This window comes from Piliocolobus tephrosceles, chromosome 9 (genome assembly GCF_002776525.5).
Source record: "Piliocolobus tephrosceles isolate RC106 chromosome 9, ASM277652v3, whole genome shotgun sequence".
Taxonomy (NCBI): Eukaryota; Metazoa; Chordata; class Mammalia; order Primates; family Cercopithecidae; genus Piliocolobus; species Piliocolobus tephrosceles.
This window is the reverse complement of record NC_045442.1, coordinates 67,996,716-68,021,992: the sequence shown is the minus strand read 5'-3', so window position 1 is coordinate 68,021,992 and position 25,277 is coordinate 67,996,716. Positions and strand designations below refer to the sequence as shown.

General features: G+C 54.0%; 2 protein-coding genes across 3 annotated transcripts in view; one reads left to right on the top strand and one right to left on the bottom strand.

The window, feature by feature from the left end:
- The window catches only part of LOC111537879 (cadherin-23), an 89,771-nt gene that overhangs the window by 39,494 nt on the left and 25,000 nt on the right, over positions 1–25,277 (bottom strand). The gene's annotated exons all lie outside the window — the stretch shown is intronic.
- Positions 1,350–23,931, top strand: VSIR (V-set immunoregulatory receptor). 2 transcript variants are annotated; one of them, XM_023205003.2, is made up of 7 exons: positions 1,351–1,605; positions 12,886–13,314; positions 13,987–14,043; positions 19,032–19,139; positions 21,457–21,484; positions 22,591–22,784; positions 22,960–23,931. In XM_023205003.2, the coding sequence occupies exons 1-7, from the start codon at positions 1,524–1,526 to the stop codon at positions 22,995–22,997; spliced, it is 936 nt and encodes a 311-aa protein (XP_023060771.1). In that variant the 5' UTR covers positions 1,351–1,523; the 3' UTR covers positions 22,998–23,931. The 2 variants fall into 2 exon arrangements, with proteins under 2 accessions (XP_023060770.1, XP_023060771.1); XM_023205002.3 differs by lacking the exons at positions 19,032–19,139; positions 21,457–21,484; positions 22,591–22,784; positions 22,960–23,931 and having other exon boundaries at positions 1,350–1,605; positions 13,987–14,548.

The following is a 25,277-nucleotide window of genomic DNA, read 5'->3' as shown; positions in this document are numbered from 1 at the left end:
TCCTCTGTTGTAGCCTTTCCTGCCCTGAGAGCAAGGGCTAAGGGCCTCCAGAGAGCCCATGACTTGGATCAGGTCACCCACAAGGCCCCTAGAACTCCTGGCTCCCATTCAGTCCTGTTACCCTGGTTCCTCACCCAGTCAGACTTTGGGTGTCCTCTGCCCCTCAGCCTAGGAGTCACCTATGAACCCAAGATCCCTAAAGGGCCAGAAAAACCCCTGGAAGCTTCAGCTAGACTGGGGTAAACTGAGTAAAACGGCTGTGCTCTTCCACTCCTTCGATCCCTGGTCCTGGCCACGATCACCTCAGCTCCTCCATCACATAATCACTCACTCATTCATCGGTTTGTCCATTCAGATAAGAGTGCAATAAACACCTTCTCCACGCCCAGCTTTGTGCTAGGGACTCAGAAACATCAGGGAGAGGTTTGTAGTTTAGCTCCGGAGGGCAGAAGAGCCGGAAGAAGAACCAACTGCTTGGTTATCTCAGGCTGGAGGTGGTAGCTGAAGGGAGTGTGGACAGTAAGGATTTGCCAGGGGAAAAGGAAGGGTCAGGACATTTTGTGAAGTGGGAGGACTTGAGCTGAGCCCTGAGGGATGAGAACAATTTGGAGAGGAGGGGAGAGACATTCCAGTGGTGCCAGCAGTGCTGGGTGTGGGTGCAAGAGCAGAGGCACTAGAAGTTAGGGTGCCTCAGAGTGTCCTGCAGATATCCAGGCACCAGGGAGGGAGGGCCGGGGCATAGCCCGGCTGACAGCTGAGGCCTCTGCTGGAAGGGAGCTTGCAGGATATGTTGTGGGGCACGCCAACAGGTGTTGCCTGCATACCTGTCTGTGTCCCGGGGTAGGGATGTGCTGATCCTGGTGTGCAGTCCTGCATCTGTTCTCTCTGTGTGTGTGTGTGCATGCACTCAGGGTGCCTCAGGCTCTGAATCTACAGTTAAACTGGTTCCAGCTTGCCTAGCTCTTCACAATGTCAGATTTCATTCATTCACTCATTCACTCACTCATTCCACAACTGGGAGTGCCTACCACATACCAAGCCCTGGTCTGGCTGGATGATGTAAGATACAAGTCTCTGTCCCCAGACCACTCAAAGGCTGGTGGCTGACGGCAGATGCAAGCCATGGTAACGTCTATCACGCTGTTAGAGGTAGACCTACTTCTTAGGCTGCGCAGCAATAATAATCTCTCCAAAAGGACTAGGGGACTGTAGAACGGGCTTTAAACTGCCGATCAAGTAGAGTTGACTCGCTGGGACGCACGCTGGCTCCCCACCCACGGGGCCGGTCTCCGGGAAGCCCCTCCCACGCGGTCCTCTGAGAGGCAGTTCTCCCACACGCCCCGCCGGGGGCGCTGCGGGACGGGGGCGGGTGCCTGGAGCGCGGCGCTGGGGCCGCCCGCTGCGCTCACTCGCTCGCACTCGCTCGCACTCGCTCGCACTCAACTCGCGGGAGGCTTCCCCGCGCCGGCGGCGTCCCCCCCGCTCCCCGGCACCAGAAGTTCCTCTGCGCGTCTAACGGAGACATGGGCGTCCCCACGGCCCCGGAGGCCGGCTGCTCGCGCTGGGGATCCCTGCTCTTCGTCCTCTTCCTGACTTCGTCCCTAGGTAAGGTCGGGGGAGGCGGGGCGCTGGGGAAGAGCTGGGAGAAGACAGCAGACTGGAGTGGGAACTGTGGGATGGGGGCGTCCTGGGATCCCTCTCAGCCTGTTTGACCGTGCACCCCACTCCACCCATCGTCCAGAGGCTGCTGGGACCACTGGGCAGGGTGCAGTGGCAACTGTGCCAAGTGTCCCAGCTAGGCATCAGGTACATCTGCATGCTCTGATAGCTGCCCAAGTGGCAGGCAGGGCTGTCCCCTGAGGGCTGCCTGTCCAGCCCTTCCCTGCCCAGAGAGCCCCAGGCACAGGTAGCTTCTGCAGAGAAGGAGAGGCACAGGGTGGGGGTGGTCAGTGTGTTCTGGTGGATGTCACCGGCTTTTGACAGCTGGCATCTTTTTGCCCCTCTAGTCTCAGGGCTCTAGTGTTGCAGAGGACACAGAGGGCGTGGTATGCTCTGCCCTGGTGAAACCCCTGGCTGAGCCTTGGTGGGCACTGGTCACGGTGGGCCCACTTTCAGACACAGAGGCAACACTGCCCACCTGGTCCCGATTCTAAGGGTCTGATAGCCCAGGAATAAGTGGTCAGCTGATTCCTGCCATCCTAGCAAGGCTGCCACTCAGGGACCAGTGTGGGGTACTGGGGAGGATGTGGGACACTCTTCAGCTCAGCCACGAGCCCCTTCTAGGTCCCTGGGTAACTTACAGCATCTCTGGTCTCAGTTTCCTCAGCTCAAACACAGAAGCCCACACAGGGAAACACCACTTTCCCCTTCCAAAGTCCAGACTGTCAGCATGTTCAGATAGTATCCTAGCCTGAACACAGAGGTTCCTGGGCTGGGGGCAGAGGCCCTGGTACCCATGGCCTGGTTGCCTGGTTCTTGCCTGCCCAGAGCTGAAGAGGCTGGATTTCTTCAAAGAGTCTGTGGAACCAAACTTTATGGGGAGGACCCAGGGAAAGTATGAGTCATGCAGGGACTCGGAGGGAGGCAGGAGGGAGGTGGAGGGCTTGGCAGAGGGAACCAATGGGCGGGATGGAACAGAAGGAGAGGGTGATGGGATAAGACGGAGAGGAGGAGGCTGAACCTGGAAGATGCCTCAGCAACCTGGGTGCCCACAGGCTGCTGGCTATCTCAGCCCTTGGAGGCTGGCCTGGGCCTCTGAGGAGGAGGAAGGCTCCACATGTCACAGACACAGCTGCCTAAGCCCTAGGGTGGATGCTCCTCAAGGTGACAGTCAGAGGGAAGAGGAGAACGGGAGGTGGAGTGGACAGTCTCAGCACCAAGGCCACGGCTTACGGCAGGGCATGGCTTCCAGAAGGAACAGGGGATGGTGGCAGGCAGGCAAGTCAGCATCCCTCCTGTCATGGGCCACCTGCCCTGCCCTGCCCTGTCCTCCCAGGCGACCTTCCTGCTTTCTTGCCCACTTCCTGCCCTCACTTGGCTGGGCTGCCCTCTGTTCAGCAGCCCCAATTTGAGAAACAGTTCTAGAGACCCATAGGGACCCAGCTTGCAGAACACCCAGTAGCAGAGAGGCCCCAAGAGGGGCTCGGGACGCCTTCCCCTGTATTGCTTATATGGCCAGGTGCCTTTACTTCCAGAGGTCTTGGCTACTCAAACAACATGGCACACCAAAGAGCCATCTCTTCCTGGGCCCAGCACAGGGAGATGATTTAGGCTGGCTGCAGCTTTCCACTGAAAGGAGTCAGAAGCATTTGAATTGCTCTGGGACCTCAGTATTCTGAACTGTGACATGGACACACTATAATAGATATTCACCCAACTCCCTAGGACGGTGTGCACTGAGGGGGATAGCGGATGGGAGGCCTGGTTGCAGGCATGGTCAGCAGGATCTGTAAGTTGAGAAGATTGATCACCAGCCTGCCAAGGTGCTGGGTTGCCCTGGGTGTGCTGCCCAAGGTCAAAGCCTTTATGCCAGGGAAGGTGAGACACAGTGTCCGGCACCAGCCTGTTCTGCAGCTCTTGGGTTTGGGCCAGCACTGAGGAGAATGGTAGTAATGAATGTGGTGTTCAGAAGCCCAGGAAACACCAGAGATACTCCTTTCCTGGGCCTGACTCAGGGTGAGATGGGTGGAGGGGTACACTTTGGGACCAGGACCCAGCAGATCTCAAGGGTGGCAGAGCCTCTTCTTCCCCACAGACATTCCCAGGACCTGAGGCAGTTACTGCCCTTGCCCTGTCCTCATGGGTTGACTCAGGAGTCCCAACCTCTGGGATGAGCACATTTAAGTTCATAGAGGTGCACTGGGGTTAGGGACGAGAGACCCCATCTTCCCCTTCACAGCAAACCAGGCTGCAGGGCCTTGTTGAGTAACCCAGTGCTGCAAGCCTCTGACGCAGCAATGGTCAGCTCTTAGGAAATCCACAACCCACTGCCCAGAGGCTCTGGAGTAGAGAGGAACAGCCTTGAGATCAGTCCCTTGCATGAGGGGGCATCTACTCAATGCCAGGGACACCCAAGGGCCAGCAATACTGGGAGCCTCTTGCTGAGCTGTACTGGTTGTTCGTGTTTCCTCCCAAGCAGGGCAAACGTTCTGCTGAGGTCTGAGAGCGTGATCCAGGCAGGAGTGTGCTGCTGAGATGCTAAAGGGGCCACCTCCCTATCCGCACACAGTGTTTGGGGTCTTAGGCCTGAGCAGATGAAAGGAAGAAAGAGATCCTCAGTGACGACCCATTGGCAGTGAGCGAGCCCCACATACCAAGCTTGAGGCCCCAGGCTTTAGCCAACCAATGATCCAGGGTCAGTCTGGTCTCCCAAGGGAGGGTGGGCCAGGGATCAGCACTGTGGCTTCCAGTGGCCCCATAGATGCCCTTAGCAGCAGTCCCAGCATGCCTGTATATGGCGAAGCCAGGGACTTGCACGCTAGGGCTTCCATACAACCCCTTGCTTAACTCTTGGGCTTTGCGAGTCACTCAGACCTAGGCTTAAATCCCAAGATGGCCATTTACTGCTCTGTGATACTGGACAAGTTATTCAGTATCCCTGAGCAGGTTCCCCTACCTCTAAAACGGGGATGATGATAACACTTCCCTTGGAGGGCTACTGTGAAGAGCCAATGAACGAACACTTAACACAGAACCCACCTGCTCGTGAATACTGTGTAATGTTATGGGATTTCTTGGCTTCTGCAGGCCACATGCCACTGGTTTTCCATCTAAGGTCCTTGCTCCCTACAGGGCCTTATGGAGTGCCCAGGGCCTGGGAAGGCATTGGTGAGCTTCACTGGGACTAGATTCTCCAAAACCTGGAGTGTGAAGGGTGCATGGGCTGCATCCAGCTACCTGTGAGCCCCGATGGGTCCTCACAGTCTGAAATGCCCATGGAGGTGCCTGCAGGTTCTCCTCTTAAAGTTGTCTGGAGATGGAGACATTGAAGGCAAGCCTGGTCCTGGGTTTGCTTATCTTGGTGGGATCTTTCTTACATTTGATTCTTTTACATTCAGTCCATTCACTTTGGCTGGCTATCCCCAAAGACAAAGACAGTGGCCACCATCTTGCTCATGAATGAGTAATCCGGTAATGAGGTTGCTCTGCTACTTACCAAGCCAAGCAAGCCCATTCCTTTAGCCTTTCTGCATAGGATCTTATTTCCCATGGGGACCTGGGGTCAAACCCTGCCTCTGCTGTTCACTCATCATGGGAACACAAACACACACTTCCCCTTTGTCTGTGCAATGGACAGGTTGGGTGACATGGTCTCAGTGAGGCTGACCACCCTCCTCTGAAGGGTAATTCCACACCGGTGTTTCCCTAGCTGCAGTCATTTGCTTATCACCTTTGTGATCTCTGCAGTGTCTGCCTTTCACAATATTTAGTTATTTTTTCTTTAAATCTACTCATTCTTTTATTTGCGTATGTAGATTTTTAAAAGGAAACTTTTTATCGCTGTCATTAGTGGAAAGCCAGTATCACTTGTCATAAATAGAACAAAACCATAAAAGTACGTAACAGGAAAACCATGTAAGGGTATTAAATTCTAGTTGGAAACTTTAACCTGGGAAGGCTCTGAGTCTGAAAACTGCTGTTTTCCCTTGCAAAAAATTACAATAAAATAAAATTTTAAAAGAAAAGGAGATTAGCAAGTGAGAGAGAGATGTTTTAGAGACATATTAGCATCAAACTGGGCCTTTCTCTTTGATGTAATCAGGACTGAAATAATTGAAAAGGGAATAACCTCTTCTATATATGATTCAATGTTATTTAATGTAAAACCAAAAGTAAAACTATGTGGTAGACGTGGCCAGGCAAGCTGGGCTTTCATTGGTCATGACATTTGTCCGTCTTCAGGAAGGAGGTGGGGCCTCCAGTCAGTCCCCAGCTACCTCTAGTCTCTAGAGAGTAGTCAGATGGCACCAGACCTCCAGAGGCTGACTACCTGGGTTCAGATCCCGGCACCATCACTTATTAGTTGTAAGGCCGTGGGCAACATACTAATCTCTCTGTGCTTCTGTTTTCTCATCTGTAGAATGGAGATTATACTAGTACCTACCGCATAGGGTGGAAGGATTACATAAACTAATCCATGTAAACAGTGTTTGGAATGAGGCAGGGCACGGTGGCTCATGCCTGTAATCCCAGCACTTTGGGAGGCTGAGGTGGGAGGATCTCTTGAAGCCAGGAGACCAGCCTGGACAACATAACGAGACCCCATTGCTACGAAAAATTTAAAAATTAGCTGGGCATAGTGGCGTGTGTCTGTAGTCCTAGCTACTTGGGAGGCAGGGGTGGGAGGATAGCTTGAGCCCACAAGTTTGAGGTTACCGTGGGCTATGATCTCGTTGTCACTGCATTCCAGCCTGAGTGAAGAGCAAGACCCTAGCTCTCTAAAGAAAACCTACCAAACAGCCAGGCACAGTGGCTCATGCCTGTAATCCCAGCACGTGGGGAGGCCGAGATGGGCGGATCACATGAGGTCAGGAGTTCAAGACCAGCCTGGCCAACATGGTGAAACCCCGTCTCTACTAAAAATACAAAAATTAGCCGGGCGTGGTGGCGGCACCTGTAGTCCCAGCTACTCGGGAGGCTGAGGAAGGAGAGTTGCTTCAACCTGGGAGGCGGAGGTTGCAGTGAGCCGAGATTGCACCACTGCACTCCAGCCTGGGCAACAGAGTGAGACTCTGTCTCAAACAACAACAACAACAATAAACCCAAACAAACAAACAAGTACTTAGAATGATGCCTGGTACAGAATAGTAGGGGGCAAAAAGACTTGAGATGGACCCTGAGGACATCTTCACGGCACAGGATCATGAGGGTGGCTGGCTGGAGCTGGGAGCCTGGCCTGCACACAGTCCTCCTCCAAAAGGGCCTGGGGAGTCTGGGAGGGGTTCATCCACAGAAGCATCCACAGGCCAGGACCTCTGGCCAGCTGTCTAGGCCCTCCCCGGGGAGGCATGCTAGCCTCCAGCCCCAGCCCCGGATGCACGGACGCTTTCCCAAGGTGCTGGAAGTGCCGCTTCCTTCAATAGAGCCTGGCTTCCCCTTCCCAGCCCCCTTGGTCTGATGTGAATGGACACTTCCTGCGGGGGCAGGTATCAATAAACACATCTGAGATGCCCTTTGTCCTCACTGGCCAGAAAGCCCCAGGGCAGACTTGCTGGCTTCAGGCCCTCAGCCTTTGCCTTGCCACGCTTCCTTTCTTAGCCTTGGCAGACCCAGCCTGATTGATCCATGCCTCTGTTTCCCTCTGCATCTTGATAAAGACAGAACACAGCCCCAGCCCCAGCCTGTGAACTATCCTGGGGGATGGGGCCTGGCGGGGAGCTAGAACCAGGTCCCATTCTCTTTGGGATGTCCTGTGAGACCAAGGACGAGACATTTTGCATCTAGTGCGGGGCCAGCCACAGCAGTCAATTAATAACTGTTTACTTGACAACCCCTAGCAGCTGGTCAGAGTTCAGCTGTTTGGGTGGGGCCTCCTAGGCGCGACTAACGAAGCTTGGGTCCCACCTCCAAAGGCTGGGGTGTTGCCTTGGTGACTGTGGGCTAAGCTCACGCCCCGTCATGAAAAACACACAGGCCTGTCCACACCCACACACACCCATCCCGTGCACACTCACAGGGGTCACCCGGGGCCTGCTGGGTAGAGAGAGGTGAAGGTCACAAAAACTGATATTCTGAGAAGATGCCAACAAGAGCTCCTTTCCCTTGTACTAGGACAGAAACATCTGAGGGTGCTACAGCTAGAAATCACAGGCCCAGGCCCAGGCCCAAGTTCTGAGCAGATGCCCCTGATGGAACTCTGCATCCCCACAGCCTCCCTGCCTGGGCCTGGCCCTGGCCCATGTTAGGACCTTGGTAAATATTTGCGGAATGAAAGAATGATGTTTTCAGCTTGGGTCTGAGGCAGAGCAGGAGTGTTGCACGGAGGGCGTGGAGGTCAATGCACGGTCAGTTCATTCTTTCTAAATAGCTGAAGGATGAGGCACCAACCCTGCCTGCCCACTGGAGAGTTCTGGAGAGGTGGGGGCTCTTCCTGTCTGCAGTGCTGGCCTGTCCAAGGTGTGAGTCTCAGCTCAGTCACGCAGGGCTGTGTGGCCTTGGGCAAGTCACTTCTCTGAGTCTGTTTCCTCATCTTTAAAGTGGGGATGATACCACCCATGTCGGGGGTGTTATGAGAATTAAATGTGACAGGTATAAGATGCTCAGCAAGTGCCTACACATAACACATGGTCATAACACAGCTCTTCCCTCCTGGCCACAGGATTTTAGAGCTGGAGGGGGCCTCGGAACATGGGACAGCCCTCAGGTTGAGATGAAGAAAGGGAAGCTCAGAGAAGGGTAGGACCTGCCCAGGGGCACACAATGAGGGCACAACTAAGTGGACACTGAGGCCCCAGGACCTCGCAATCCAAGCGAGAGTTTTACTCTTGAGACTCAGGCTTTCCCAGGTTCATGGCACTCTTCCTCTAGGTGGCCCTGCCTCCTTACCTAGTGGCAGGTGGCGAGTGGGGGTCCGGGGGCACTGGGTCTTGACAGCAGCATAGCAACCAGACGGTTCCCGCCTGGCACATGCTCTCAGGCCCAGGCCCCAGGTCATTTTCCTGTCCCACATGCTCTTGGCCACCCTGGAGCCAGGGGCCTTCCTCCCCACCCACTTTCCCCGGTCTCCGACAATGACCCAGGTGTCTGAAAGGATCTGTTCCTGACAATAAGCAACATCCTCTCGCCAAAGAATTGTAATTTTAGCCGGGCTGAACAGCTCCCCTGACAACACACGTGCATGTGCGCAGACGTGGAGGCCGCAGGGCGCGTACAGGCCCCTCTGCACACCGTGCACTGCCCCTCTCCCCAATACCATACCTTCGAGCGTCCTCCTGAGGACAGGCTGCCGTGCGCCTTGTCCCAGCTGGAGTCTCAGACACAGTAAATGGGGTGTTTTCTGGCCTTCCCTCCCTCCCCAGGACAAACCCCCATGGATCCTTGTTTTGTCCTGTCCCTCTGGTTTGTCCTGGACCCTCTCCTGTCCGGCCCGCTTGCTTGAAACTGGGCATCCTCCCCTGCTCCCCAAACTTGAATCCTAGGGCAGCTTCTCCTTTTTTTCTAAAAGGGGAACAACTCCTTTGGGACCTGTGGGATGGGTGGCTGGTGTGTGAGGGGTGGGGAGGTGTGGGGGATTGAGCAATGCCCCCTCTACAGCACTCCCTGAACCCTGCGTTCTCTCTGATGCACCCACCCCCGTCCTCCGTGCATCTCCAGGAAGTTGCCTCCAGGGGAGAACATACCTTCCCCACTGCTGCGGGTGCTATGGGTACAATCCTGGGGTCATTAACCCCATTGCTTACACCCTGAGCCTGGTGCCCTGCCCCACCTTGTTCACAGAGATACTCAGGCCAACAACCACGCTAGCCCCACTTGTCCACACCTCTGTCCACTTGAGGGCCCCCAACCCCACCCAGCTCAGCTTTGGCCGCCAGCTCTACTCTACCTGCCCTGCCTGCAGCCCTGTGTCTGCTGAGCCAGCCCTTCAGCCAGCCCCCAAGGTGTGTGTCCTGGTGGTAAATAGTACCATAACTAAAGCTGGAGCTGAATTCAGCTCCCAGCCCTGGGGTGGCTCTGGGGTAGGAGGCAATGTCAGACAAAGGGAGAAAGGGGCAGAAGCTGGGAGAGGTGCTGGTCAGACCTGCCACATGGCCTGCTGGGGAAAGGGGCAGCACAAGACCCACTCTTGGGGCGGGTTTTGGTTCTTCCTGGGAAGAACCAGGTGGGAGAGCCCTTTCCCTAGGTCCTCCTCACTTCTGTTTCCCGCAGGGCCATGGTTTTGCAGCCACACCCACCCCACTTAGGTGTGAAGGGGAAGTCCAGGCCAGCACGGACAAAACCAGGGGCACAGCCAAGCTTCCTGGGGCTCCTTTTCCACTGAGCCTGCTGCGGGGGTAAGGGCAGTGGGTTAGCAGTCAGAGGAGAGTTGGCTAGTCCCTGCACTGCCAGCCAGGCTTCCCCTGGGGACCCTGGGTGGACCACCTCCTCTCTTGAGTCTGTGGGTCAGATCTGTAGCATACTGGGTTTGGGCAGTAGAGTCCCATGCCAGCTAGCCCAAGGAGCCACACTCATTCATCACAAATCAAATGTCCATAGGGCCAAGAAACCACGGTGACAGAGTGAAGCAGGCCAGGTGGAATTATTAGGGAGTAGTACGGACTGTGGCGAATTGGAGTGCCGATGTCCCCCAAAAGCTGCTACTGAGCTCCAGCTGACAGTTGCCCTGTGGGAAAGCTGGTTTAGCGTTATCTTCTGATTTTCTAAGGAGAGCTGGAAGTCAGAATTTTCATGTCAAATTCCTGGTTTTTAAATGTTGCCATCTCAAGAAAATTAAAAAGATTTTGAGGATCCAATGAAATATGTGCGAAGGCTGGATGTAGCCTGTGGGCTTCCAGTTTCTGGACTTTTTTCATCAGTGTAGTGTCTGCATGCCTGAGTTCAATTCTGGCTCTAGCACTTGCTTGCTGTGTGATCATCAGTGAGTTACATAAGTTCTCTGTGCCTTAGTTTCTTCATCAGTGAAATGGGAATAAAAGCAATACCTTATATCATTGTTAGATAAGCCCATGAAACCCTCAGCATAGTGCACAACACATGCTATGTCTTCTTATTACAGTTCCACCTAGATCCTGCACCACCTGAGGTCCCCCATGGTCCAGGCTTTGAGTTCATACCTTCTGGAACTCTGGAACTTCAGTCCAACCACTTTCCCTTTCTGGGTCTCTGTGTTTCTGCCTGAAAAGGAGACCTGTATCTTGCCAAAGAAGTTCTGAAATCTCTGCTCACCCTGACAATGACTCTAAAAATCTGGGGCTCCCAGACTTGGCTCTCTGCCTAAAACTCCACTCCTCCCGACATGCCGTATGGGGCTTTGCTGCCTTTAGAGACTCTCCTTTAAACACAAGCCACCCAGGATCGGATCACAAGTTGTTATCAGTCATTCACACCTTAGCAGGAAAGACTTTAAAGCTGGCTTCTCCATCCCACTGTGCTTCTCACTCCTAGGAGGCGCTTCTTGACTTGCTGAATGAATTAGAGACCTGTCTAGCTCCCAAATACCAAGCACCGACTACTCGCATGGCACTTACAGAACACTTCGTGTGAATTATTACTAACCCTTGCCTCAACTCTGCCAGGGAAATGTTTTCATTTCTGGGTAAAACATCTGTGAGTGAGGAGTCGGGGCTCAGCGTCTAAGTGGCTCACAGCTACTGGTCCAATGCAGGCTGGCCAACTCCAGAAGCCCCACCAGGCTGCCTCTCTCTTGACTGGACAAGGCTTTCAGCTCTTCCAGTGGGTCTCAGCCTGCCGCCAAGGATCCTGAGCTCTAAGGGCAGGGAAGGGGCGTCTGAAGGAGGATGTGGTGTTATCTTGGCTCTGGGCAATGCCCCTGGCTGGGGCAATGAAAAGGATGTATCAGTTTGGATTCTGTACATAGTTCTAACCCTCCTTCCTTCTCTACTAGACCCACAATAGCCTGACATGCCATTTAAAATAAAAATACCACCGGCCAGGCATGGTGGGTCACACTTGTAATCTCAAGACTTTGAGAGGCCGGGGCAGGAGAATTGCTTGAAGCCAGGAGTTCAAGGCTAGCCTGGGCAACAGAGGGAGACCCCGTCTCAAAAACAAATAAAAAAATAAAATAAAAATAACACTAACGTATAATAATTGTAGGTATCCCTCAGAGATCTGCAGAGGGCATTAGAGCTCACATCTTGTGTTCTCGTCTTTCCCTCATCTAGTCCTCTCACAACCCTGCATTGTAGCCAATAGTTTTCTCACTGCACAGATGAGGAAACCGAGGCTCATACAGTTAGAAACACGGCCTCTAGCCCATATTCTGTTTTCAAAAGCTCATGCTTTTGAGGGTCAACCCGATTAAATGCCGGAGGATTGGGATAAGGCCAAGTGGACCAGGGAATTGCTTCATTTGCTTGGTGAAAAAACCCAAACAAAACTAGACAATTTTCTAACATTGGCTGGGAGGAAGTGCATGGATGAGATGACCTTTCACGTATTCTCTGTCCCGGTCCCTCAGACACTGGGTTTTCCCATTTTCACACTACCTTGCTTAGGACACCCTTTCTGCTGGCTGAAATCCTATCTATGCACCAAGTCCAAAGACCCTCCCTCCTTCAGGAAGTCCCTGACTGTCCCCAGAAGGCTGTTTCCTCCCTCCTCCAAGTGACCTGAAGGCTGGCACTGGATTGCCTTTGCCATGGGGTTCTACTCTTGAGAATGTAGGCGTCATCTGCTCAAGGGGAGGCCATGCATTCAGCATGCAGGTGAGATGCAGCACCTGGCCCAGGCCTTGCACAAGCAGGTGCTCTCTTAGTGCTCCCTGGTGAGGATGGGAAGGCATGTTCAGTCCTAGGAGTAGGAAGGGGCAGAGGTGTTGATGGCCCCTACAGAGCGGCCAAGGACAAGGAGCTGCTGTTCCAAACAGCGTTTCTGCTCCCCAACCTGCCTCCCACCCAATGGGCTGTGCATACACTTTACTGGGAAGAGGGACACACCCGACTGCATTGCTGCCCTCCGAGTCTCTCCCTGCCCTGTCTAGCATCCAAGAGCACCCCTAGTTGGGGAAGCTTCTGTGGCTCCCCCCACAACAGCCTAGGATGGAGTGGGGTTCGTGAACAAATGCAGAAGGCAGTCTTAGGGAGGTCAGCTGACATGCCCGGGGCCTGAGGCTGGGAAGTAGCTGAGGCCAAGGTTCTTCTCTGCTCTGGGGGTGCCAGGAGTAGCGCTGGATCAGTCAGGTGACAGGGCTCTCCTCTCTCTGAGCAGGTCCGGTGGCAACCTTCAAGGTCGCCACGCTGTATTCCCTGTACGTCTGTCCCGAGGGGCAGAACGTCACCCTCACCTGCAGGCTCTTCGGCCCTGTGGACAAAGGGCATGATGTGACCTTCTACAAGACGTGGTACCGCAGCTCGAGGGGTGAGGTGCAGACCTGCTCAGAGCGCCGGCCCATCCGCAACCTCACGTTCCAGGACCTTCACCTGCACCACGGAGGCCACCAGGCTGCCAACACCAGCCATGACCTGGCCCAGCGCCACGGGCTGGAGTCGGCCTCCGACCACCATGGCAACTTCTCCATCACCATGCGCAACCTGACCCTGCTGGACAGCGGCCTCTACTGCTGCCTCGTGGTGGAGATCAGGCACCACCACTCGGAGCACAGGGTCCACGGTGCCATGGAGCTGCAGGTGCAGACAGGTGAGGGCATCCTGCACGTGACAGCCTGGCGTGTGTGGAGGGCTGCCTGTCTGATGGTGTGACCATGCATGACACTGTGCTGGGCGGAGTGTGAGGCTGCATGGGTAACACTGGCACTCCAGGGAGTGTGTGGGTGAGATGGGGTGGTCAAGGGTGTGTAGCGTGTGGGTGTGTTAGCTGGAGTGATGGAGAGGGAGGGTGTACCTGGCTCTCTTTGTGACAGTGAGATTTTTTAATGTGTGAGGCTGTAGGTACCTGGGCTGGGAGTGTGACTGCTCATGGTGACATTGTGGCTACCGTGGGTATAGGCATCAGCGGGACTGATTGGTGCCCTGGGGTATGACTCAGTGGATGGCTGAATGGCTGTTGGGGAATATGTGTGTGTGTCTGCCTCTCTGTTCAGGTGAGAGTGCAAGGGCCCGTGGTTCGGACAGAGGTGTGGGTGCCGGCAGGTATCCACATGCCACTGGGAGTGGCATGAGAATGGGCTGGGTGAGAACACGCCAGGGTGTGTGTGTGGGTGCACATGTGTGCAGGCTGCCACTGGGCCAACACTGCCGAGTAGGCACTAGCGTGAGAACCTGGAGAGGGAGGGGAACACTGGCCTGGACAAGCCTCCCTGGCCTCCTGGGCCTGACACCCACCTAATGGCCCTTCTGTTTGTTCCCACAGGCAAAGATGCACCATCCAACTGCGTGGCATACCCATCCTCCTCCCAGGAGAGTGAAAGTAAGGGACCATTCTCTTGCCCCTTTTGGGTTATCTGTTCTCTTCTGTCCCCATCCTGCACCCAGACCCTGTTTGGAACTCTGGCCTTGTCACCCCAAGCCCACAGAAACCCTGGTCCTCCTCCTCTGCTGCTGCACATCCCTTCTGCTTCCTCCTTGGTGCAGTCCCCAGAAGCCCACTCCCGTTCCATCTGCCCTGGAGTCTCTGCTCCTCTTGCCTCTCTGGAGTGGCTGTGCCTTGGCAGTCACCTTTGGCTAGGGAAAGTGCCTCATAACAGGTACTGGGTGCCCCAGGCAGCTAAGTGCTGCCCTTCCCACCATCCCCCTATGACTTCGGAAGGCTGGGGGTCTAGAATTCAACTACTTCAGATTTCTGTGTTCCTCAGATGTTCTCTGTTGTAGGGGAGGGAGGAGGAAGAGGCTAAGGAAGGGGAACAGAACTACCTTTCCTGAGTTCCCACTGTGTGCTGGGCACTGGACTAAGTCCTTTTAAGTATTACTACTTCAGGGATATATCTATGTAATATATATTATATCTATAATATATATTATAGATATACTATATGTTATATATATATTATTATATATATTACATATATATGAAATATATAGTATATATATATTTTTGAGACACAGTTTCACTCTGTCACCCAGGCTGGAGTGCAGTGGTGTGATCTGGGCTCACTGCAACCTCTGACTCCTGGGTTCAAGCGATTCTCCTGCCTCAGCCTCCCGAGTTGCTAGGATGAGATTACAGGCATGCACCACCACGCCTGACTAATATTTTTGTATTTTTAGTGGAGACGGGGTTTCACCATGTTGGCCGGTCTGGTCTCAAACTACTGACAAATGATCCAACTGCCTTGGCCTCCCAAAGTGCTGGGATTACAGGCATGAGCCACCACGCCTGGCCTCAGGATTTTTTTTTTTTTTTTTGAGAAAGAATCTTGCTCTGTCACTCAGGCTGGAATGCAGTGGTACAATCATAGCTCACTGCGGCCTCAAACTTCTGGACGCAAGTGATCTTCCTGGTTCATTCTTCCAAGTAGCTGGGACTACAGGCATGCATCACCACGCCTGGTGAATTTTTAAAAATTATTTTTGGGGTTAGGTGTGGTGGCTCATGCCTGTAATCCCAGCACTTTAGGAGGTCAAAGCAGGCAGATCACTTGAGGCCAGGAGTTCGAGACCAGCCTGGTCAACATGGTGAAACCCCGTCTCTACCAAAAATACAAAAATTAGCCAGGCATGGTGGTGTGTGCTTGTAGTCCCAGCTACTTAAGAGACTGAGGCAGGAAAATCGCTTGAACCCAGGAGACGGAGGTTACACTGAACTGAGATCGCGCCACTGCACTCCAGCCTGGTGACAGAGCGAGACTCCATCTCAAAAAAACAAAACAAAACAAAACAAAACAAAAAAAAACAAAAATTTGCCTGGCATGGTGGCGGGCGTCTGTAATCCCAGCTACTCAGGAGGCTGAGACGTGAGAGGTGCTTGAACCTGGGAGGCAGAAGTTGTAGTGAGCCGAGATCACACCACTGCACTCCAGCCTGGGTGACAGAGTGAGACTCTGTCTCAAAAAACAAAAAAATCACTTTTGGTAGAAATGGACTCTTGCTATGTTGCCCAGGCTGGTCTTGAACTCCTGGGCTCAATTGATCTTCCCACTTTGACTTCCAAAGTGCTGGGATTACAGGCGTGAGCCACCACGCCTAGCCTCAGGGAATTCTTATAAGAACTCTATGAAGCAGGCGTCACCATCTTCTCTGTATCCATGGGAACAGAGGCCCAGAGATGTATGCTAACTTGCCCAAGCTCACACAGCTCAGGGTAGCATAGCTGGGATCTGGTTGCAGGCCTGCTTAGCTCTGCTTACTCACCTTCTTCTCAGCTTGGGGCTGCGCAGTGGGTAGCAGTTAGCCCCCTGGTGCTTGCTCAGAGAGGTACCCTACATGGTAAGGAGGCACTGCTCTAAGGGTGCCTGGCACTGAGAGGTTGGGTGAAAATACCCAGCAGCTTGGAGACAAAACGCAAGGGCACCTCCCTCTTCTGAGTACATAGGTCTTGGCTTCCACATCCCTCTACACCCTGTATGTGTCAGGCATCCAGTGGGGACCACCCCTGCTAGGCCCTGCAGATACAAAGGCATCCAGGAGGACATGCACGAGGACCTGAGCTGGAATGGGGATCAGCTAAACCAAACCCAACTCAAAGGCTACATTGACTTTTTACTCAGCTACCCTTTTTTCCAACCAACAAACAGGCCAAGAGCAAAATTAGAACACGCATTTTGGTCGGAGCCATGTTGGTCAGGCTGGTCTCGAGCTCCTGGGCTCAAGTGATCTACCCGCCTGGGCTCCCCAAAGTGCTGGGATTACAGGATTGAGCCATTGTGCCCAGCCCCAGTCCCAGCCTCTTAATGTTATCCTTGAACAGTAAGAGTGTAGCTTGACTGTGAAATAACACGGAAGTACAAGTTGGCCTGAGGTAGGGGAATGAGACTAGAGAAGCTGCTGCCCAAGGAGCTCCTGCATTGCTGAGGGGCTGTGATTTCTCAGTGAGCTCAGAGAAGGGGGCCAGGCAGCTCATCTCCCTGTGAACTTCTTCCCACCTCCCCAGCGCAGCAGAGTGTGCTGTCTGCTTTCACCCAGCTTCCTCCCTGGGAAATCAGGCAGCCCAACCCTCAGCAGCCAAACTCCCTCCTCCACATATCCCCATGGGCTACCAGGCAGGCCCCGGACAAAGGCTGCCTGAGCAGGCCAGGCCCCTCCCATCCCACCCTGCTGTGTCAGGGCCTGGCACACTCCTTAGTGCGGTGTCGGCAGCTACCTCTGCCAGCACCTGATCACCTTCCCAGGATAAGCCTGGCTCTGAATGGTGAGCGAGCATGCCTGCCCTCCCCTGTGAGTGCCAGCCCCAGGCACTGGCCACGCTTGGGGGAACGGGTGGGGAACTGTGGCGAGGCTGAGCTCTGCAGAGATGCCTGCGGCTTCAGAGAGCAGCTGGATCCACAGACCTGTCCCCAAACCTCTACGCCCCTCTGCCCCAGAGTCAACTCAGCCCAGGTTGCAAGGAAGCCTCAGGCTCTTGAAGTGAAATTAAGTCCTGATCTGATAGAGGGGCCACAGAGGGGAAATCTCCATGTGGGGACAGAAGTTAGGCAGGGATATCTTTGTCTTTGGAGAGCTCACCCTCCAAAGGCAGACAGGGAACAGGCATGAATGGCACCTGGCAAAGCTCACAAAATGTTGCTTAGTAGCCGTCCAGAGGAGACCTGCAAAGCACTAGAAGAGAATGCTTTGCAACTGGCTTCTCAAATATTGCCCACAATAAGGTCCTTTGATGGGGGTTTCGAAATACTGAGGTGTCTAGGTTATAGAATGTCTTTACTTTCAATATTCCATGTCAAAATGCAGTCTTGCTGAGATCTGCAGGGAACCTGCTGTAATGTGGAGCGGAGCTTGCTTTGTAATTAGCATAGCAACTGTTCCTCTACCAGTGGGTACTTCTAAAGTGCCTGAAAACAGTTTGTTCTCATTTGCGGTATGAACAAACCTCCTGAAAACTTGTTTACACTGTTGAATTGTAGAGCAAAACAAAAACAGCCTTTATTCCCAAACAAATAGCGCAAAGGCAACATTTAGACCACAGCCCATCTACCTCTCAGGGGCGAAGTTGACACTGTGACAAGGCATCCCAGCCCATCTTTTGGCTCTGGGAAAGGCTAAAATTGGGAAGGAAATGCGTTTATGTTGGTTGTGGTTCCGAGGGCACGTCTGTTCCCAACTAAACTCCTGCAGTCAGCAGATGGCCTGAAATAAATCAAACCTCCCCATGCTGTTGGGACAGCAAAGCGGTACAACCTTTTTGGAGGGCAATTTAGCAATAGCCTAAAAGAAAATGCACATACTCTTTGGCTCAGCACTTTGACCGCTAGGAATTTACTACAGATTTCCTTCCTGAGTGAGCCAGGCTGCGTGCACAAGTTGATTGCTACATTATTAGTTATGCTGAAAATGGAAACAACGTGTTTACCAACAGGGGACTGCTTCAATAAATTTAGTGGGAGCAATGTGATAAAACCCTAAGCAGAATGAGGTAGGTGAGACAGAGGATGTTCAAGCTGTGCTCAGTGGGAAAAGCATTGTCATATGATCCTGCATCTGTTGTATTTGCAGGGAATATGACTAGGACCACAACACAGAAACCAGCACACAGGGATGATCTCTTCAGAGAGACTGTTGGTACAAAGGGAGGAGAATATTTGAATATTTTTAAAAACTTGTACTTTTTTTGGTAATTTAATAAGTTTAAAATGGAAAAACATTGGACAAGGATTCACGTTTTTCTAGTTCTCACCTCGGGTGTTTCTCCTGTGACTTGTGTGGCAAGATCAAGGGGTTCCAGAGGCCCCGTCCCAGAGCTAAGGAGTCTCTGGGATGAGTTGGGGCTTTTAATCTATTATGATAAAACATATATAATGTAAAATTTATTTGCCGTTTCAACCATTTTAAGCCTACAGTTCAGTGGCATTAATTACATTCACAATGTGCAACCGTCACCGCTATCTATTTTCAAAACTCTTGCATCACTTAGGCTTCTTTTGACCTTGAGCTCTGTGGCATGGGGTCTGCGAAGGCCCTGCTCTCCCTTTTCAGGGAATAACACGTAGCCAAGGGTGTTCCAGCTGTCCCTTGTGGGCTGGGATGAGGACTCTGTTCCCTCTCTTGCCTGGAGCCGCCTGAGCTGTAGGTGACTAGTCTTATTTCTGTGTGCTCCAGGTGCATGTGGCGGCAGGCACAGGGCTCTCTTTGAAAGGAGAACCCCTTATCTTCCATGCCCCTGCAAGTCGCTGGGGGTCTAGCTGTGGGACTCCGGGGAAAGGCGGGTCTCCCTGCTGCCTGGTCTTCCCTCTTTGGGCCTCAGTTTCCACTTGGGAGGAGCAATGGGAATGGGGCTTCACTTTGGCTACCTCTCTGCCCTTTCAGACATCACGGCTGCAGCCCTGGCTACGGGTGCCTGCATCGTAGGAATCCTCTGCCTCCCCCTCATCCTGCTCCTGGTCTACAAGCAAAGGCAGGCAGCCTCCAACCGCCGTGAGTATTCCCACCTGCCTGGGGTGGGTGGACGGTGCAGGTGACCTGCTCCAACTCCCAGCTCAGCGCCTGGGATTAGCAAGGCACGATGCAGGCACGATTCCTTTCCATTTGAGAGTTAGGAGCTGCTGCACTTCCCACCAGGAGCTGGGCAAAATGGCCGAGAGAAAGGAGGCATGCCATTTCTGGGGACCAAGTGCCCACCAGCCCCTTTGGCTCCCAGGCAGTGCTGGCCCGGCACTCAATACATGTCTTCTGAATGAATGATCATATGGAGTAGCTCAAATTACTTTATAAAAATGCTGCCACTCAGAAATCCTTGGGGGACCTGTTTAAGGTATAGGCGTGCTTGTTTTGTAATTAGTAGCAATTGTTGGGACAAAAAATGACCTTTGGAATATCAGAAGTGGAAGGGGTCTTACAGATAACTTAGCTCAACCCTTTCTTTTTCCAGATGAGAAGGCTAAGATCAGTGGGGTTACATAACTGGCTGAATGTTACATAACTTAGTAAGTGGCAGAGCCAGGACTCGATCTCAGAGCTTTCAACGCATGCTCTTTCCAGGGAATAGAAGTCCACCACATAATAAAAATGCTCTCACTTATTCCTCATTGCAACTCCAGGAATTTGGTCCTACCATTGTCCCCATTTTACTGATGGGCAAACAGAGGCACGGAGGGGTTAAATAACTTGCCTAAGAAACCACACAGCAAATAAGTGGTGGGGCTGGGCTTTAAGTCATGGGCACAAACATCTTTCACCTCCCACCCTGGCCAGGTGACAGTGCCCCTTGCCTGGTTCCTGACCCCGCCCATGAGTCTTGGTTAGTCTGAGTCCTCCAAGAAGGGGCTATGGAGCTTTTTGTCCTTGCTTCCCCTCTCTGGCCTCTTCCCCTCTGCCTGGCTGCAGAAGTAACTGAGAAAGGATTGCTCTGGCACCAGGCGGCTTTTGGCCCACAACCTATTTCCTGTGGCTGGCCCTTAACAACTTGTCATCCCTCCCTCCCCTCATTCCTGGGGGCTCCCACATGGAGCCCCATAGTGGGTCACTCGGGGGCTATGGCCACCTCACCCTTGCTCTCAGCACTCCCCTATTCCTCTCCTAGAACCCACCACAACCTACCTGCAGGAATACCCATGGCTGGGGTGGGTGGGGGCAGGTAAAGGGCTTGGAACAGAAGAGCAACCCGGGGTAGCAGGGCAGGGGGAGCAGCATTGCTCCCTGGTGGAAGGCGGGCCGGAGAGCCTGCTCGGGAATGAGGCACTCTCAGGAAGAAAAGGAAAGGGCTTGGAGCCTTGAGGAGGGCAGTTTGCTGGAGAGGCCAACAGGTGTGGATTTCCATCCTGCTTTGGATTGAGCCTCAGTTTCCCCAGCTCTAAAATGGAACCAACAACCCTCACCCCAAAGGGTGGTGCAGAGGATGAGATGAGGGAATACCCGTGTGCACCTGCCCGAAGCCTGACCCATGAGTCGGCCGTAAACAATAGCCATGATTCGAATAGATTTCAGGAACTTTTGGGTAACTTCCCTGTGTTTGTTCTGTTGTTGTGCCCCTCCCCCACCATCCGTTTCCCCATCGTAATCAGCAGTAAAGCTCCTTAAAACGAGAAGCATCTGTGGGAGGACGTGGGGTGCTGCATGAAAGAGGGAAGTTGGGGTCACTGCATCTAATTGGCGGCCAGTTTAGGGGGTGGGGTGTTCCAAGGCTGAGGCAAGCGGCAGCAACTTGGATGAGAAGCAGAAAGTAAGTGAAGTGGCTGGGAAGTGATCGGGGACTCGCACCTTGTAAGGTTTCCCTGAGAGATGTCCCCTAGAATGCCACCCTATTAGGCAATGTAGGGGATGGGACAGAGAGGACCAGGAGCCCTCTAATTAGGCACTGACCTTAAACAGTAAGTCATGGCTGAAGACCAGAACTTGGCAAATATTCAAACAAGAGACATCAGTTAAAAAATTCAGGAGTTGACCTTTGGTCAGTACTTAAATCTGAAGGTCTGACGCTGTATAAGTTAAGCCATAGGAGAAAGCGCTGGCTGCCTTTGGCCTCTTGATGGCAAATAGTGTTCTTACACGCTTGGAAAATGCAGATAGAGTTTCATTTATCAGTCGTCAAAATGGGCCCCTCGTGGAGGCCCCATCTGCTGGACAGAACGCAATCACTGCTGGACAGCACCCATGTGAGCAGAAATGGAGTCTGGAGCTGGGCAGGGCCCTCCTGGGCTCGCTCCTGTTCCCTGCAGGGCATCTGCCAGCAGAGGCAGGGATGTTGTATGGGGAAGCCTTCCCTTCTATGACCAGCTTCTCTGTCTGTCCCTAGGTGCCCAGGAGCTGGTGCGGATGGACAGGTAAGGCCCATGGAGACCTGCTTGAGAAAACTTCCTAGGCTGGCTATCCAGGAAGAGATACTTCTGTGCAGTAGGGGCCCTGTTTAGTCGCCTAGAGCAGCTGGTCAGAAGAGCCTCTGCCATCTGCTGCTGAAGGCTGCACATCTGTGCGGATTGGCTACTCTCCTGTCACCCCCACTCAGCAGGCTGAGCTCTGATTCTGCTCAGATGTGTTGTGCACCCACCTTTGGGTCTCAGTGGTCAGCCTGGGCCAGGATGGGGACAGTGAGGAAGCAGCTGATCTGGTGCAGACAGTGAAACATGCAAAGGACGCCCGCGGGCCCAGCCCCAGCCACACCCCTTGAGCTGTGCCTCCTGCCTGCAGAGAACGCCAAGGAGAAAGCTGTCAGACTGCTGCAGGCCACAAGGGCAGAGGCTGAAGGGTCCTAGAGTGGTGCAGCAGGCCGGGTCTAGGGGCAGAGGGGATAGGGATTGTGTATTGGTGTGCTCTGGGCAGGAAGCTGGCATGCAGCCTGTCCTGGAGGATGTCCTCAGGGAACCCGAGTTTCTGCCCCGGCACCTGCAACACCAAACGCAAAGCTCCTCTAGGTGTTTGAAAGGGATGATCTTCAAGACAGGTTGAAGGAAGTCCTGCTTGCAACCCACCTAGAATCTAAGAGTTGCAGGGGTCTTCAGAAGTTATCCTACTCCCAACTGGGAAGAGAAGAGAACCCCTCCCCTCAGCTCAAGACAGGCTTTGGGGATGTTCGATCCTAATGCCATCAACTCTATTGACCAAAGAGAAACTTGTCCCCAAACCTGAGGCTGAAGTCCTGGAAGTGTCTGTGATTTTTGGCTTCCTGGCCGTGCCCGGGGTTGATGGTCAGGGAGGAGTTGGGGTCTGTTCTGGTGGGCCCTGATGCCCTCAGCTCAGGACAGGTGGGCAGGTGCAGCCCATGGCCTTTGCTCTGTGGGCCTGGCTCCTGCCTTCTTGCTTGGAGATGCTGCTGAGCCCTGGGGATAGGGATGTCGGTGAGAGGAAGGGAGGAGAGAAAAGCCGGGGGCAGGGAGGGTAGAGTTCACGCTCCAGACAGCACAGATGACCTTCCATTCTGATTCTGTGGCAGCAACACTCAAGGGATTGAAAACCCTGGCTTTGAGGCCTCATCGCCTGCCCAGGGGATACTGGAGGCCAAAGTCAGGCACCCCCTGTCCTATGTGGCCCAGCGGCAGCCTTCTGAGTCTGGGCGGCATCTGCTTTCGGAGCCCGGCACCCCCCTGTCTCCTCCAGGCCCCGGAGATGTCTTCTTCCCATCCCTGGGTAAGTGTTTCCTGACCTTCACAGCACCATGGCCTGTAAGGTCATGACCTCATGGCCTGCAGGGCGTCGGCCTCACTCCCTACCCTCCCTGAAGAGTTCCACAGCCTCATGGAGTGGGCTTGAGGGGTGAGGGACAGAGGAGCCCCCATTCACTTTGCTTCTCCTTTTTTTGCAGACCCTGTTCCTGACTCTCCAAACTTTGAGGTCATCTAGACCAGCTGGGGGACAGTGGGCCGTTGTGGCTGAGTTTGGGGCAGGTGCATTTGAGCCAGGGCTGGCTCTGTGAGTGGCCTCCTTGGCCTCGGCCCTGGTTCCCTCCCTCCTGCTCTGGGTTCAGATGCTGCGACATCTCAGAAGCCCAGACCCTCAACCCCTCTGGATGCTACATGGGGACGCTGGATGGCTAAGCCCCTGTTCCAAGGATTTTGGGGTGCTGAGATTCTCCCCTAGAGACCTGAAATTCACCAGCCACAGATGTCAAATGACTTAATCTTAAGAAGTCTCAGAATGTCCAGCCCGTCAGCAGTTCTAATTCTGAGACATGAGCCTTGGGATGTGGCAGCATCAATGGGACAAGATGGACACTGGGCCACCCTCCCAGGCATGAGACCCAGGGCACTGTGGAGAGACTTGTCCCCCATGGCCGCCTGGGCTCCCCCATCTTGCCTGAGGCTGCTCTTCTGTCAGACTTTCTCTTTGTACCACAGTGGCTCTGGGGCCAGGCCTGCCTGCCCACTGGCCATCGCCACCTTCCCCAGCTGCCTCCTACCAGCAGTTTCTCTGACGATCTGTCAACAGGTTAAGTCAATCTGGGGCTTCCAGTGCCTGCATTCCAGTCCCCAGAGCTTGGTGGTCCCGAAACGGGAAGTACGTATTGGGGCATGGTGGCCACTGTGAGCAAATGGTGTCTTGGGCAATCTGAGGCCAGGCCAAATGTTGCACCACCCACTGGAGATGGTGGTAAGGGAGGTGGGTGGGGCCTTCTGGGAAGGTGAGTGGGGCCCCCCACCCTCCCCATCCTCTACTCCCGCTGCTCAGCCCGGGCCATTGCAAGGGTGCCACACAATGTCTTGTCCACTCTGGGCCACTTCTGAGTGTGAAGCGGGATGCAATTAAAAACTACGTGGGGAAACAGGTGCAAACCCTGTGGATGGATTGTAAGAGCCAGTTTAAACCCGCACTCTGCTGCTCCTCCCCCACCCCACCTTCCACTCCATACAACCTGTGCCCGGCGGAGTCTTCACCGCAGGGCGACTCAGCCAGGTGGGGGTGAGGTTCCCATCTCCTGCTTGTGAGCTCGCCCTGGATTTGCTTTGATACACATAGGCAAGGGCAGTCCTTTGTGGAATTGCGATTGAAGGATTTTAAAGCAGGGGAGGAGAGTAGGGGGCATCTCTGTACACTCTGGGGGTAAAACAGGAAAGGCAGTACCTGAGCATGGGGACAGGTGAGGTGGGGCTGGGCAGACCTCCTGTAGCGTTTAGCAGGATGGGAACCCCAGGGACTGTGGAGGGCGTAGTCCAGCCTGGGCATTTGTCTCCTAACAGCCTACACTGGCTCTGCTGAGCTGGGCCTGGGTGCTGAAAGCCAGGATTTGGGGCTAGGCAGGCAGATGTTCACCCAATTGCTTGGGGGGTTGGGGGAATGGAAAAGGGGAGCAACTCTAGGCTGCCTGGCAGCAGTGAGCCCTGAGCCTGCAGCTGCAGCCAGGGAACCCCACCTGGACACATGGCCCTGCTTCCAAGTCCCCCAGTTAGGCCCAAAGGAACGGTCCACTGAGCACCTCCTGCTCGGCCTGGGCTGGGCTGGGGGCCTTGAGGAGAGGGTAAACATAGGCCTGGAGGTGGGGCTGACACCTCCAGTGGCCGGAATGCCCAAAGCCCGGCTTCTCCTTTGTCCTGGGTGGAGGGGGGTCCCTTCTTTTATTCCCTCTGGTCACCACAATGCTTGATGCCAGCTGCCATAGGAAGGGGTGCTGGCTGGGCATGGTGGCACACACCTGTCATCCCAGCACTTTGCAGGGCTGAGGTGGGAGGACCACTTAAGCCCAGGTGTTCAAGGCTGCTGTGAGCTGTGTTCAAGCCACTACACTCCAGCCTGGGGGACGGAGCAAGACTTTGCCTCAAAGCAGATTTTAAAAAGAAAGAATGAAGGAAAGAGGGTGTGTTTTTCACAATTCTTGGGGCCTGCAGGGCAGGAGTAGGGACAGGACACCTGCTGTCCCTGGAGTCGAAGGGCAAGCCCACAGCCCTGATTCCAGCCCACGTCCCAACTCAGGAAGAGCGTGCCCTGCCCTCTGGGGAGGCTGGCCTGGCCCCAGCCCTCAGCTTCTGACCTCGAGGCAGAGACAACTTCTAAGAATTAGGCTGCCAGACCCCAGGCCTGGCTGCTGCTGTGTGGAGAGGGAGGCGGCCCGCAGCAGAGCAGCTGCTGCACTTCCTCCCCAGCTTCCTCCGGCGCGGCCCTGCCCTCTCTTCTCTGGACCCTTTTACA

Excerpts from the sequence above, each read along its gene's own strand:
- VSIR (XM_023205002.3), top strand. The coding sequence starts at position 1,524 with ATGGGCGTCCCCACGGCCCCGGAGGCCGGCTGCTCGCGCTGGGGATCC. Across the intron at positions 1,606-12,885 it reads CTTCCTGACTTCGTCCCTAG|GTCCGGTGGCAACCTTCAAG; the intron begins GTAAGGTCGGGG and ends CTCTCTGAGCAG. Across the intron at positions 13,315-13,986 it reads GGAGCTGCAGGTGCAGACAG|GCAAAGATGCACCATCCAAC; the intron begins GTGAGGGCATCC and ends TTGTTCCCACAG.